The sequence below is a fragment of the Macaca nemestrina genome, chromosome 1 (genome assembly GCF_043159975.1).
Source record: "Macaca nemestrina isolate mMacNem1 chromosome 1, mMacNem.hap1, whole genome shotgun sequence".
NCBI classification, from domain to species: domain Eukaryota; kingdom Metazoa; phylum Chordata; class Mammalia; order Primates; family Cercopithecidae; genus Macaca; species Macaca nemestrina.
In genome coordinates this window covers 207,171,511-207,183,332 of record NC_092125.1, presented here as the reverse complement: position 1 = coordinate 207,183,332, position 11,822 = coordinate 207,171,511, and the positions used below count along the sequence as shown (strand labels likewise).

The 11,822-nt window shown below is 50.8% G+C and overlaps 1 protein-coding gene across 2 annotated transcripts; it reads right to left on the bottom strand.

Annotated features, from left to right (window-relative positions):
• Positions 1-8: 8 nt before the first annotated feature.
• On the bottom strand, positions 9-10,881 carry LOC105495205 (G-patch domain containing 3). 2 transcript variants are annotated; one of them, XM_071097896.1, is made up of 8 exons: positions 10,318-10,881; positions 7,689-8,113; positions 4,032-4,206; positions 3,182-3,241; positions 2,471-2,592; positions 2,229-2,356; positions 528-748; positions 9-252 (listed from the first exon to the last, which is right to left on the bottom strand). In XM_071097896.1, the coding sequence occupies exons 1-7, from the start codon at positions 10,766-10,768 to the stop codon at positions 532-534; spliced, it is 1,578 nt and encodes a 525-aa protein (XP_070953997.1). In that variant the 5' UTR covers positions 10,769-10,881; the 3' UTR covers positions 9-252; positions 528-531. The 2 variants fall into 2 exon arrangements, with proteins under 2 accessions (XP_070953997.1, XP_070953996.1); XM_071097895.1 differs by having other exon boundaries at positions 9-748; positions 10,318-10,880.
• Between the last annotated feature and the right edge of the window lie 941 nt (positions 10,882-11,822).

Below are 11,822 nucleotides of genomic sequence, written 5' to 3'. Positions count from 1 at the left end.
AAGGGAGCTCCAGTAGTAAACGTCTTTATTCTTCCGTGACGTCGCACACCCAAGCCACTTCCCGCGGACTCTCTGCTGCAGTTCCACCTAGTGAGGCGGTGAAGGGCCCGCCCAAGGCCGGCTCTTCCAAGCTCACAAATCCTCTCCTCGTCCAGGTCCCTTTCCCCCCCTTTCTGGCCTTCGTCGGGACACCTTCAGAGTCCCCAAGGAAGGCTGTGCTGATAGCCTCACTCAATCCAGCTTTTCAAGATTCTGCAGGAGGCAAAGGGCAAGCCCAGAGACTAGGGTTAGAGACCAAAGACAATCGGTCGTTACCCCTGATATCCAAGGGGAGGGGACGGGAGGGGGCTTTTTGTAAAAATGCCCGAGGTAGAGAACCGGCAGGCAGGCAGGCTCAGAGCAAAGCACCCTGAACCAGCCACGAAGACTGCTGCTCCCAGACTCCTTTCTGCTTCAGTGGTAGATGAGGCCAGGGCAGAGGGTTCTCATCATGTAGCTATGAGATTCTGACCAATGAAGCCCCCAACCTGGTCAATCAGGCAATGAGGGGCTGTCTGAAGCACAACTGGAACCCCTCACAAAGGCCATGTCTGTCCGAAACTTCATGCTGGTGGGTGGCTGGCGGCGGAGCAGTGACTCCGTCTGGTCCTGGGGTAGAGGCTCATCATAGATGGTGGAGATGAGCCCCAGGCCATTTCTACGGGGCCTCTTCAGTTGCCCAAATGGCTGCAGCTTCTCTCCATGGTACCTGGATAAAAACGGGCTCTCAGTGAGAAGGGTGCTCTCAAATTCCAGTTAAAGGGGTTGGGAGAGGACGGGGAAGTAGCTACTACGTCTGGTTTGTCCAAAGACAGAGGCTTTAAATATGGGTCTTTGCTCTCCAGCCCTCTTATCCATCCATTGACAGTGCCAGTAAGAAGGGACCTCAGATAAAATTTTCATTCTGTCACTACAGACTTCCTAATAGTAACCATCAAGTCCAAACTCCTCCAACAAAGGGTATGAATGATCTTGTTAAGCCTTAGGGCTCAGTCTTTAAAATTAAAAAAAAAAAAAGCTTTATTTATTTATTTTTGAGACGGGGTCTCACTGTCACCCAGGCTGGATTGTAATGGCGTGATCTCAGCTCACTGCAACCTCCACCTCCTGGGTTCAAGTGATTCTTCTGCCCCCAGAGTAGCTGGGGCTACAGGCACATGCCACTATGCCCAGCTAATTTTTTTTTTTTTTTTGAGACGGAGTCTCGCTCTGTCGCCCAGGCTGGAGTGCAGTGGCCGGATCTCAACTCACTGCAAGCTCCGCCTCCCGGGTTTACACCATTCTCCTGCCTCAGCCTCCAGAATAGCTGGGACTACAGGCGCCCGCCACCTCGCCCGGCTAGTTTTTTGTATTTTTTTAAGTAGAGACGGGGTTTCACTGTGTTAGCCAGGATGGTCTCAATCTCCTGACCTCGTGATCTGCCCGTCTTGGCCTCCCAAAGTGCTGGGGATTACAGGCTTGAGCCACCGCACCTGGCCTTTTTTGTTTTGTTTTGTTTGAGACAGAGTCTTCCTCTGTTGCCCAGGCTAGAGTGCAGTGGTGTGATCTCGGCTCACTGCAACCTCCACCTCCTGGGTTCAAGCGACTCTCCTGCCTCAGCCTCCCGAGTAGCTGGGATTACAGGTGCCCACTACCGTGCCCAGCTACTTTTTTGTATTTTTAGTAGAGACAGGATTTCACCATCTTGACCAGGCTGGTCTCAAACTCCTGACCTCGTGATCCACCCGCCTCAGCATCCCAAAGTGCTGGGATTACAGGCGTGAGCCACCACGCCCGGCTAAGTTTTGCATTTTTAGTAGAGACGGGGTTTCACCATGTTGGCCAGGCTGATCTCCAACTCCTGACCTCAAATGATCCGCCCACCTCAGCCTCCCCAAAGTGTTGTGATTACAGGTGTGAGCCACCACGCCCGGGCTTTTTTTTTTTTTTTTAATAGAGACAGTCTCACATGTTGCCCAGGCTGGTTTCAAACTGGGCTCAAGGAATCCTACTACTTCAGCCTCCCAAAGTGTTAGGATTACAGGCTTGAGCCACCGCACCTGGCCCAGATTTACTTTTTCCTCTTAACTCTGTTTTGAAGTTCATCCTACAAGAGTACTCAGCACCCATGCCAAAACCAGTGGGAAGAGGGAAACCAGGGCATAGCTGAAAGGCTTGGGCCCCCAGGGAAATCCCTCAGCCACACTTACCCCAATCCACGCTTGCATCTGGGGTGTTGGCCATCACCATCCAGGGCCTCAGGCACCCCTGAACACCTGCTGCCCAGGCCCTGGCCCTCAGCCCAGCCCTGCCGCTCCATCACCTTCCGCCCAATGCCCTGCAAAGTGAAGGGATAAGATTCAAGAAATCGGGCTCCTGCTGGGAGCAGGCGGAATGGGGATGGAAGAAGGAAAAGAGAGGGGTCCATGGGATGCGCACAGTGCTCACTCACCTTGGTGTGGCGCTCAAAGGTGCCCACCTGGCGTTCGATCACAGAGCCATCTTCCTGCCCATCTCGGAGTCTCTGTTCCAGACGCATTTGGACAGAGTCTCGGGCATCCTTGTCTCCACCATCTGAGGAACCAGAGCTCAGTTTATGGAAGCGTCCCTCTCAAAGAAGGGGGAAGAATCAGGTTTCTAGGACCCCCTCATAAGATTGACTTATTCATTTTAATGGTGTTCTGTATCTCTCTCATTAGACTGGGAGCTCCCCAAGAGTAGGAACCATGGTTCTCCCCAATCATACAGATGAGAAGATTGTGGTACAGAAAAGTAACAGAGTCAACAAATGACAGAGAGAGGATTAGAACCCAGGTCTTCTCCCTTCCCCCACTTGGCTATTTCCCCCACCCAGGTCCTTTTCTCTTCTAAAATCTAAACCTTACTAGAGCCTGAGTTCCTGACCAGCCACCTACCAGGGCCTGACCATCAGACCCAGAGCCCCTGAGGGCTATCTGTCCCTCGTCCTCCTCCAAGAAAGGAAGGCTCTGTCCAAAACTAGCACTTAATGTACACAACCAAAGATGTTTTAAGAGGAACCCTCTCAGTGGGCTACCCCAAGGGAATGGTTCCCTGTCTCAGCCTTTGCTAGCTCTGGCAAAGTGTCACTGCAAGGCCAGGGCACCCGTTTCACCTCCCAGTATTGATATTCCTTGCCCAGTACCTCTGTCATAGTACATGCTCATGTCCACATCCCAGTCATCGGCTGTCTGTTCATCAAAATCTGCAGGGATAGAAAAGCATCCAACAGAGTGCAATAAGGACTCTCAGTTCTATTAAGAGGTAAACCTAGAGTTGTTTGGCTTTTTTGTTTTTTTTTTTGAGACGGAGTCTCGTTCTGTCGCCAGGCTGGACTGCAGTGGCGTGATCTTCGCTCACTGCAATCTCTGCCTCCCGGGTTCAAGCAATTCTCCTGCCTCAGCCTCCCAAGAAGCTGGGACTACAGGTGCGTGCTACCACACCCAGCTAATTTTTTTATTTTTTGTAGAGACAGGGTTTCACCATGTTGGCCAGGATGGTCTCGATCTTTTGACCTCGTGATCTGCCCACCTCAGCCTCTCAAAGTGCTGGGATTACAGGCATGAGCCACCGTGCCCGGCGGGGCATTTGTTTATTTTAGAGAAGGTCTCACTCTGTCCCCCAGGCTGGAGTAAAGTAGTGGGTTCATAGCTCACTGCAACCTTGAACTCCTGGGCTCAAGTGATCCTCCTGCCTCAGTCTCTCGAGTAGTTCGGACTATAGGCATGAGCCACTGCACCCAGTTTGTTTGTATTTTAAGATCCTTCCTCTGGGAGGGTTAGTCAGAATTTGCAGGGGGCGGGGGGACATTTTCTCTCCATCTCACTGATCCCCACTCTTAAAAAGGATGATTGGTCTCTCATATACAATAAAGGTCAGCCTGTTCCCTAGCCTTTTGTTTGGGCTCACCACTAGGGAATCTACTGTGCAGAACAGGGAACCCCAAGAGAATGCAGCAGGGGTCACCCCTGCCTTTGCCTGGGTACCAGCATTACCTCCTTCTTCCTCCTGCCAGAACTGGGCATCGGTATAAAACACCAGGCCAGAGCCACCCTTCTCCCACTTGAGCTCAATCTCCTCCTCAAAGAGCTGTTCAGTGGTCCGCTCCTGCCCGGTCACGTCCTCATGCAGCGCTTCATGCCGTTCCCATTCCTCACCCCGGTCATCGTCCTAAAAGGCAGGGAGAAGTGATCTGCCTAAGCTTCCTGGCCTCATGCCCAGAGGGAGGGAAGCGCAGGGCACAGGAGGCATGTGTGGCAAGCCTCAGCCCCATTCCTTCGAATTTCTCCAAGAAGCAGCACATATTTGCCCCCCGACCAACACATGTCTCTAGCCCCTGATAATTCTCAACATAGTTTGCTCCTGTCCCCACAAGCCTCACTCAGCTCTGTGCTTTTGGCCATGTCTTTCCCTGCCTGAAATACCCACTTTCCTCTCCCACACCCTTCTCTTCTCCACTTGGTTAAATCCTCCTCGTCCCTCAAGTCCTACAGCCTACATGAAGCCCCCCGAACTTAGGCCCACAGCTCTCCCACCAGTCTCTGAACTCTCAATGCTAATCAGTACACACTGGTTAGGCCTTTTTATGTGACATCACAAAGAAAGAATGGACAAGAACGCTTATTGTCTCTGGTGTGTCAGGCCCTTCCCATAGCTTAGCTCCTTTAATCATCACAACAACCCTGTGAGATAAGTACCATTATTCCCATTCTACAGATGACAAAACCTAGGTTCGGGGGAGTAAAAAGTTATTTGTTCAAAAGAGTACACTGAGGGAGCAGCAGAGCCAGTAATGCAAACCCAGGTGGCCACATCCAGTTGCAGTATCTCCAGATGCTGGTTCTTTCTTTTCAGGGAGATTTTAGGCTCTTTGAGGGCAGGAAATGGGTCTTAGAATGCCTTCGGAATCCTACACTAGCCCTTGGCTTGACTGGATTTGTGGAATGACAGAATGATTCCTGGCTTGAAATCCTGCAGGCCTTCAAGTGCTGAAGAAAAGTCAGGATGGGGCCAGATGCAGTGGCTCACGCCTATAATCCCAGCACTTTGGGAGGCCAAGGTGGGAGGATCCCTTGAGCTCAGGGGTTCAAGACCAGTTTAGGCAACAAGACAAAACCCTATCTCTACAAAAAATACAAAAATTAGCCAAGTGTGGTGATGTGTGAGTGTAGTCCTAGCTACTGGGGAAGTTGAGGTGAGAGGATGGCTTGAGCCCAGGGAGTTGGAGGCTGCAGAGAGCCGAGATTACACCACTGCACTCCAGCCAGGGCAACAGAACCACAGCCTGCTTCACACAAAAAAAAAAAAAAAAAAAAAGGAAGGGGAGAGAAGAGCGGAGGGAGGGGAAGTCAGAATGGTACCACACTAAGGATGTGGTCCGGATATCTTAGCAATTTTGGCTGGGAGCTTTTTTGTTTGTTTGTTTTTTTGAGACGGAGTCTCGCTCTGTCACCCAGGCTGGAGTGCAGTGGCCAGATCTCAGCTCACTGCAAGCTCCGCCTCCCGGGTTTACACCATTCTCCTGCCTCAGCCTCTCGAGTAGCTAGGACTACAGGCGCCCGTCACCTCGCCCGGCTAGTTTTTTGTATTTTTTAGTAGAGACGGGGTTTCACCATGTTAGCCAGGATGGTCTCGATCTCCTAACCTCGTGATCCGCCCATCTCGGCCTCCCAAAGTGCTGGGATTACAGGCGTGAGCCACCACACCCAGCTGGCCGGAAGCTTTGAAACATGGGTGAATTACTTTTTACCCAGGGTACACATTTTTTTTTTTTTTTGAGACGGAGTCTCGCTCTGTAGCCCAGGCTGGAGTGCAGTGGCCGGATCTCAGCTCACTGCAAGCTCCGCCTCCCGGGTTCACGCCATTCTCCGGCCTCAGCCTCCCGAGTAGCTGGGACTACAGGCGCCCGCCACCTCGCCCAGCTAGTTTTTTGTATTTCTTAGTAGAGACGGGGTTTCACCGTGTTATCCAGGATGGTCTCGATCTCCTGACCTTGTGATCCACCCGTCTCGGCCTCCCAAAGTGCTGGGATTACAGGCTTGAGCCACCGCGCCCGGCCAGGGTACACATTTTTTAAAAAGTTTTCCCAACAAATCACACCTTACTGATTTTTTTTTTTTTTTTTTTTCTGAGACGGAGTCTTGCTCTGTCGCCCAGGCTGGGGTGCAGTGGCCGGATCTCAGCTCACTGCAAGCTCCGCCTCCCGGGTTTACGCCATTCTCCTGCCTCAGCCTCCTGAGTAGCTGGGACTACAGGCGCCAGCCACCTCGCCCGGCTAGTTTTTTGTATTTTTTAGTAGAGGCGGGGTTTCACCGTGTTAGCCAGGATGGTCTCGATCTCCTGACCTCGTGATCCGCCCGTTTCGGCCTCCCAAAGTGCTGGGATTACAGGCTTGAGCCACCACGCCCGGCCCACCTTCCTGATTTTATGGATGTGCAACCAAGTCTGGGGAAAGGAACCAAAGAAATGTCTATGTCACTAATGAAGTGAAAGTGGAGGCTACTGTTCAATCTGCTGCCTCGAGGTCCGAAAATAGAGACGACTGTTCAGCCACATCATGACAGCACGCAGAGGTTAAGGAAGAAGCAAGAACTGGGCTCACATCCTAGCTTGACCTCTATTTCCTGAGATGATCTTAGACAAGTCACTGCACATGTCTTGGTCAGCACATTTTCATCGCTGAAAATGAATTCGCCTTATCTGGTCTTTCACATGGAAATTTTTTTTTTTTCTCAGCTCACTGCAACCCCCACCTCCCGGGTTCAAATGATTCCATGCCCAGCTGGAAATAATTTTTAAAAGAGAAAAAATGGGCCGGGCGCGGTGGCTCAAGCCTGTAATCCCAGCACTTTGGGAGGCTGAGACGGGTGGATCACGAGGTCAGGAGATCGAGACCATCCTGGCTAACACGGTGAAACCCCGTCTCTACTAAAAATACAAAAAACTAGCCGGGCAAGGTGGCGGGCGCCTGTAGTCCCAGCTACTCAGGAGACTGAGGCAGGAGAATGGCGTGAACCCGGGAGGCGGAGCTTGCAGTGAGCTGAGACCCGGCCACTGCACTCCAGCCTGGGCGACAGAGCGAGACTCCGTCTCAAAAAAAAAAAAAAAAAAAAAAAAAATTAGCCGGCCGTGGTGGCGGGTGCCTGTAGTCCCAGCTACTCGGGAGGCTGAGGCAGGAGAATGGCTTGAACCCAGGAGGCGGAGCTTGCCGTGAGCAGAGACTGCACCACGACTGCACCCTTGTAACGGACAATTGAAAAGTGGTATTATTGGCCGGGCGCGGTGGCTCAAGCCTGTAATCCCAGCACTTTGGGAGGCCGAGACGGGCGGATCACGAGGTCAGGAGATCGAGACCATCCTGGCTAACACCGTGAAACCCCGTCTCTACTAAAAATACAAAAAAAAAACTAGCCGGGCGAGGTGGCGGGCGCCTGTAGTCCCAGCTACTCCGGAGGCTGAGGCAGGAGAATGGCGTAAACCCGGGAGGCAGAGCTTGCAGTGAGCTGAGATCCGGCCACTGCACTCCAGCCCGGGCTACAGAGCAAGACTCCGTCTCAAAAAAAAAAAAAAAAAAAAAAAAAAGAAAAGTGGTATTATTAATGCCTTTGGCCTCTTTCAGCTGCCAGCAGAAGAGGGTAGCACACTGTACTCACGTCATCTGAGTGAGACTCTTCTTCCTCTTCCTTCCTTGCTTCTTCCTCAGGCTCTCCACAGGGGCTGGCTGGTATATCTGCCAGGCAGGTTCCCTGCGGTATTTCCTCACCCTCTGCTGTATACACAAGCTCTTCCTGCTCCACAGTCTCTGCGTCCTCATACTCAAAAGGCACATTGCCGTAGCGCCGGGAGGAACCTGTCTTGGGGAACTGGAGCTGCAGCTGGGTGATGATCCGAGGGGGTAGGCGGCAGGCCCGGATCAACTCCAAAAAGACCCGCAGGGGAGTCCCCACATTCCCATTGGGCATCAGCACCGGTGGGTTCAGCTCTGGCAGCTGCTTCAGGTCAGCCAGGGTGAAGGCTTCATTCTCAGCCTTCCGACTCTGCATTTCCTTCCGGGTCTTAAAGGAAAAGGAGCCCAAACCTTGGGAAGGAGGGAGAATAGATCTTGAAACCCAGAAGCCTCCAGCAACACTTGAGCCAGAAATTGGCCAATGTTTAAATCTATTAGCCTTTCCCTAGTAAACAGACTTAGACAAAATAAAAATAAATAAATCCAGGCTGACACAGTGGCTCACGCTTGTGATCCCAGCACTTTGGGAGGCTGAGGCAGGAGGATTGCTTGAACTCAGGAGTTCAAGACCAGCCTGGGCAACATGGTGAGACCCTTATCTCTACAAAAAATAAAAAAGTTAGCTGGGAGTGGTGGTGCACCCTGTGATCCCAGCTCCTTGGGAGGCTCAGGCAGGAGGACTGCTTGAGCCTGGGAAGTGAGGCTGTAGTGAGCCGAGACTGCACCACTGCACTCCATCTCGGGTGACAGAGTACCCTGTCTCAAAAATAAATAAATAATAAAATAAATCCATTAGCCTAATGCTGTTCCTCCCTCTCAAACTTCTCCAGGCCTTTTCATCTCTCCTCAAGCAGAACTACAGAACTACCTAGTAGTTTCATGTCATTTCTCATCACCTTGGCTAGGCATACAAGTTTCTTCCAGCTCTCGCTCCTGAAGCCTTTTTTTTGTTTCTTTCTTTTTTTTTTTTTTGAGACAGATTCTCACTCTGTCACCCAGACTGGAGTATGCAGTTGTGCAATCTCAGCTCACGGCAACCTCCACCTCCCGGGTTCAAGTGATTCTCGTGTTTCAGCCTCCCGAGTAGCTGGGATTACAGGCATGTGCCACCATGCCTGGCTGATTTTTGTATTTCTAGTACAGACAGGGTTATGCCATGTTGTCCAGGCTGGTCGTGGCCTCAAGCAATCCACCCATCTGATGACCTTTTGATTCTCAACTGTCACCAACTCCCACCTCCTGCATGTCTTCATACCATGTGCTTCAGCCACACCAAACAATTTTTCTCTAATTTCTTTTTTTCCTCCTTCTTCTTCTTCTTTTTTTTTTTTTTTTTTGAGATGGGGTCTCGTTCTGTCACTCAGGCTGGAGTACAGTGGCACAATCTTGACTCACTGCAACCTCCACTTCCTGGGCTCAAACGATCCCCCCACCTCAACCTCGCAAGTAGTTGGGACTACAGGCATGCGCCACCACAACTGGTTAATTTGTATTTTTGGTAGAGATGGAGTTTCACCATGTTGCCCAGGCTGGTATTGAACTCCTGAGCTCAAGAGATCCGCCTACACACCTCCCAAAGTGCTGGGATTACAGGCACCAGCCACTGCAACCCGGCCCATAATGAACAATTTAGCATGCCCTGAAAGTTTCACGGACTTTCAAATCTTTGCAAATGCCATTTACCTTGAAACCCAGAAACGCCATTCTCTCCTATTAACTCCTATTTATTTTTCAAGACCCAGATGGAAAGTCACATTTCATGATAAGTCTAGGAAGTCAGTTTCTCCCTTCTCTGTCATCTCACAGCACTTAGTGATAAACAGTACAGGCTCTGGAACAGACGCCTAGGTTTGTTGTAGCCCTGACACTAACTAACTCTGTAACCTCAGGCAAGTCACATAACTTCGCTTCCCTCAGTTTCTTCACCTATAAAATGGGAGAAACAATAGCTCCTATCTCATAGGACTGTTGTGAGGGGTAAGAAAACAAAAGGCTTAGAACAGTGCCTACTAAATACACAGAGTGCTCAGCGAATGCTAACAATTAGAATGACATCTCTGTGGCAATTACCTTTTTCCAAATCTCTTCCTTTGTGGATTCTGAGCACACACTATGTGCAACTGTTCTCTGCATACCCAGCTAGTCACACTAGGTCTAGCAATAGAAGCATCTGTTGAATGTGTGAACTGGAGGGCTCTGACACTGTCCTGTTTCCCTATCAGACTGATTTCCCATAAAAGTGGGAGCTGTCCAGAGAAAAGATTGTCTCAGACTGGATTTCCTTTTTTCCTTCTGTGTTAGTGCAAAATCAACCCCTTGGATAGAGAAGGGGTCTCAGAAGAGACCTAACAAAATGAAAGCTCTTCCGAATAAGCCTCTCCGGTTTATTTTTCTCCATGCATTGAACTCCCTGCAAGTTGAGCCTGAAGCTGTCTAGAATATGACCTAAACTCCTAGAGTCCTAACCAGATGCCTGACTTATCCTCACCACTCTTCTGACAAGGTGCCTCTGTTCCAGGCCCGTAGGCCCAGTCTACTAACTTTCTCACTCTTACCTGATGCCTCCGTAGGTAGCCGAAGTCTGCGGATGAGACAGCGACCCGGTAGCCAAGTCCCGTGAGAATCCAGCCACCGGCGGCCCGAGTACATGCGAAGAAGCCTCTGAGCTTGAGCCAACCCCCTTACCGAGATGACGCAGCAGCAGGTGCGGGTCTGGATCGGAGCAGAGTCTCGAGTGGAGAGAGGCCGGACATCGGTGGCCGAAGTCTGGGCGAGAAGCTGGCCCCCAGCGGCTGGGCCCGTAGGAGTTAGGGCAGAGTTAGGAGCGGCCTGCGGAGGGGCCCGCTCAGGCCGATGCCGGTAGTGGAAACAGAGGAAGCCACCGCCGCGCTCTTCTCGGAACTGGCTAAAGTAGCTCCGTAAATGGGCCGAGCGCAACACGGAGGGGATACCGCTCACTACCAGGTAAACTGTCGCTTCCTCCTCCGCCTCGCCGGGCACCGCCATGTTGGATTGTCACATGATCTGCTGGAACCAAGTCTCAAGTCTCGCGAAAACACCGCGAGCAACGCTCCAGCGTCTGCGTTGCGAGATGTGAAAATTCTAACTAGTCCGTTGGTGTTGGGGTTGTGGAATCTGGAGCCGGAAGATCCGAAGTCTTCTGTGTTCCTTTCCCACAGAGGGAAGCTGGCGATGATGGAAAAACTCACCTGGAAAATGGGGTCATAGAGTTCTTTCATAAAGCTCTAATGAGTACCAAATAAGAAGCCTGCGGGAGGGGTCATTTTTGAGGTATTTAGTTGTGAATCTTGCACACCTAATCTCAGCCTTCCTCAGTTCTGAACCTTTAGTCGTTCTTCCATTTATTTTTCCAAAATGTGTTGATGAACTCCCACAAATCGGTAAGAAAAAGATAACCCAGTAGAAAAATGTGCAACAGATATTTCACAAAAGAGGAAACACGCAGGTCCAATTTACAATGAAAGTGCTATGAGTTGCTAGAGGCTTACGTTAAAGAAAAGATGCGCAACTCAGTAATAACGGAAATGCAGCGAGACCCACTTTGCATCCACCACGTTGGCAAACTTTAAAACCTTCGAATCGATGGCAACATGGTGGAACTGGAGCTCTCATACACTGTTGTTGGAAATGTAAGTTGATACAACCACTTTGGAAAACAGTTGACTTTATCTAGTAAAAGCGAAGTTGCTACACAGCATTTGACTCAACACTTGTAGGTAATATTTTATTTATTTTTGAGTTGGGGTCTCTGTCTCCCAGGCTGGGACGACAGATGTGCTGGGGCCACAGATGCACCCCACTATGCCTGGCTTTTTTTTTTTTTTTTCCTGAGATGAAGTCTCGCTCTCTCACCCAGGCTGGAGTGCAGTGGTGCGATCTCAGCTCACTGCAAGCTCCGCCTCCCAGGTTCATGCCATTCTCCTGCTTCAGCCTCCCGAGTAGCTGGGACTATAGGTGCCCGCCACCACGACCGGCTAATTTTTTGTATTTTTAGTAGAGACGGGGTTTCACTGTGTTAACCGGGATGGTCTCGATCTCC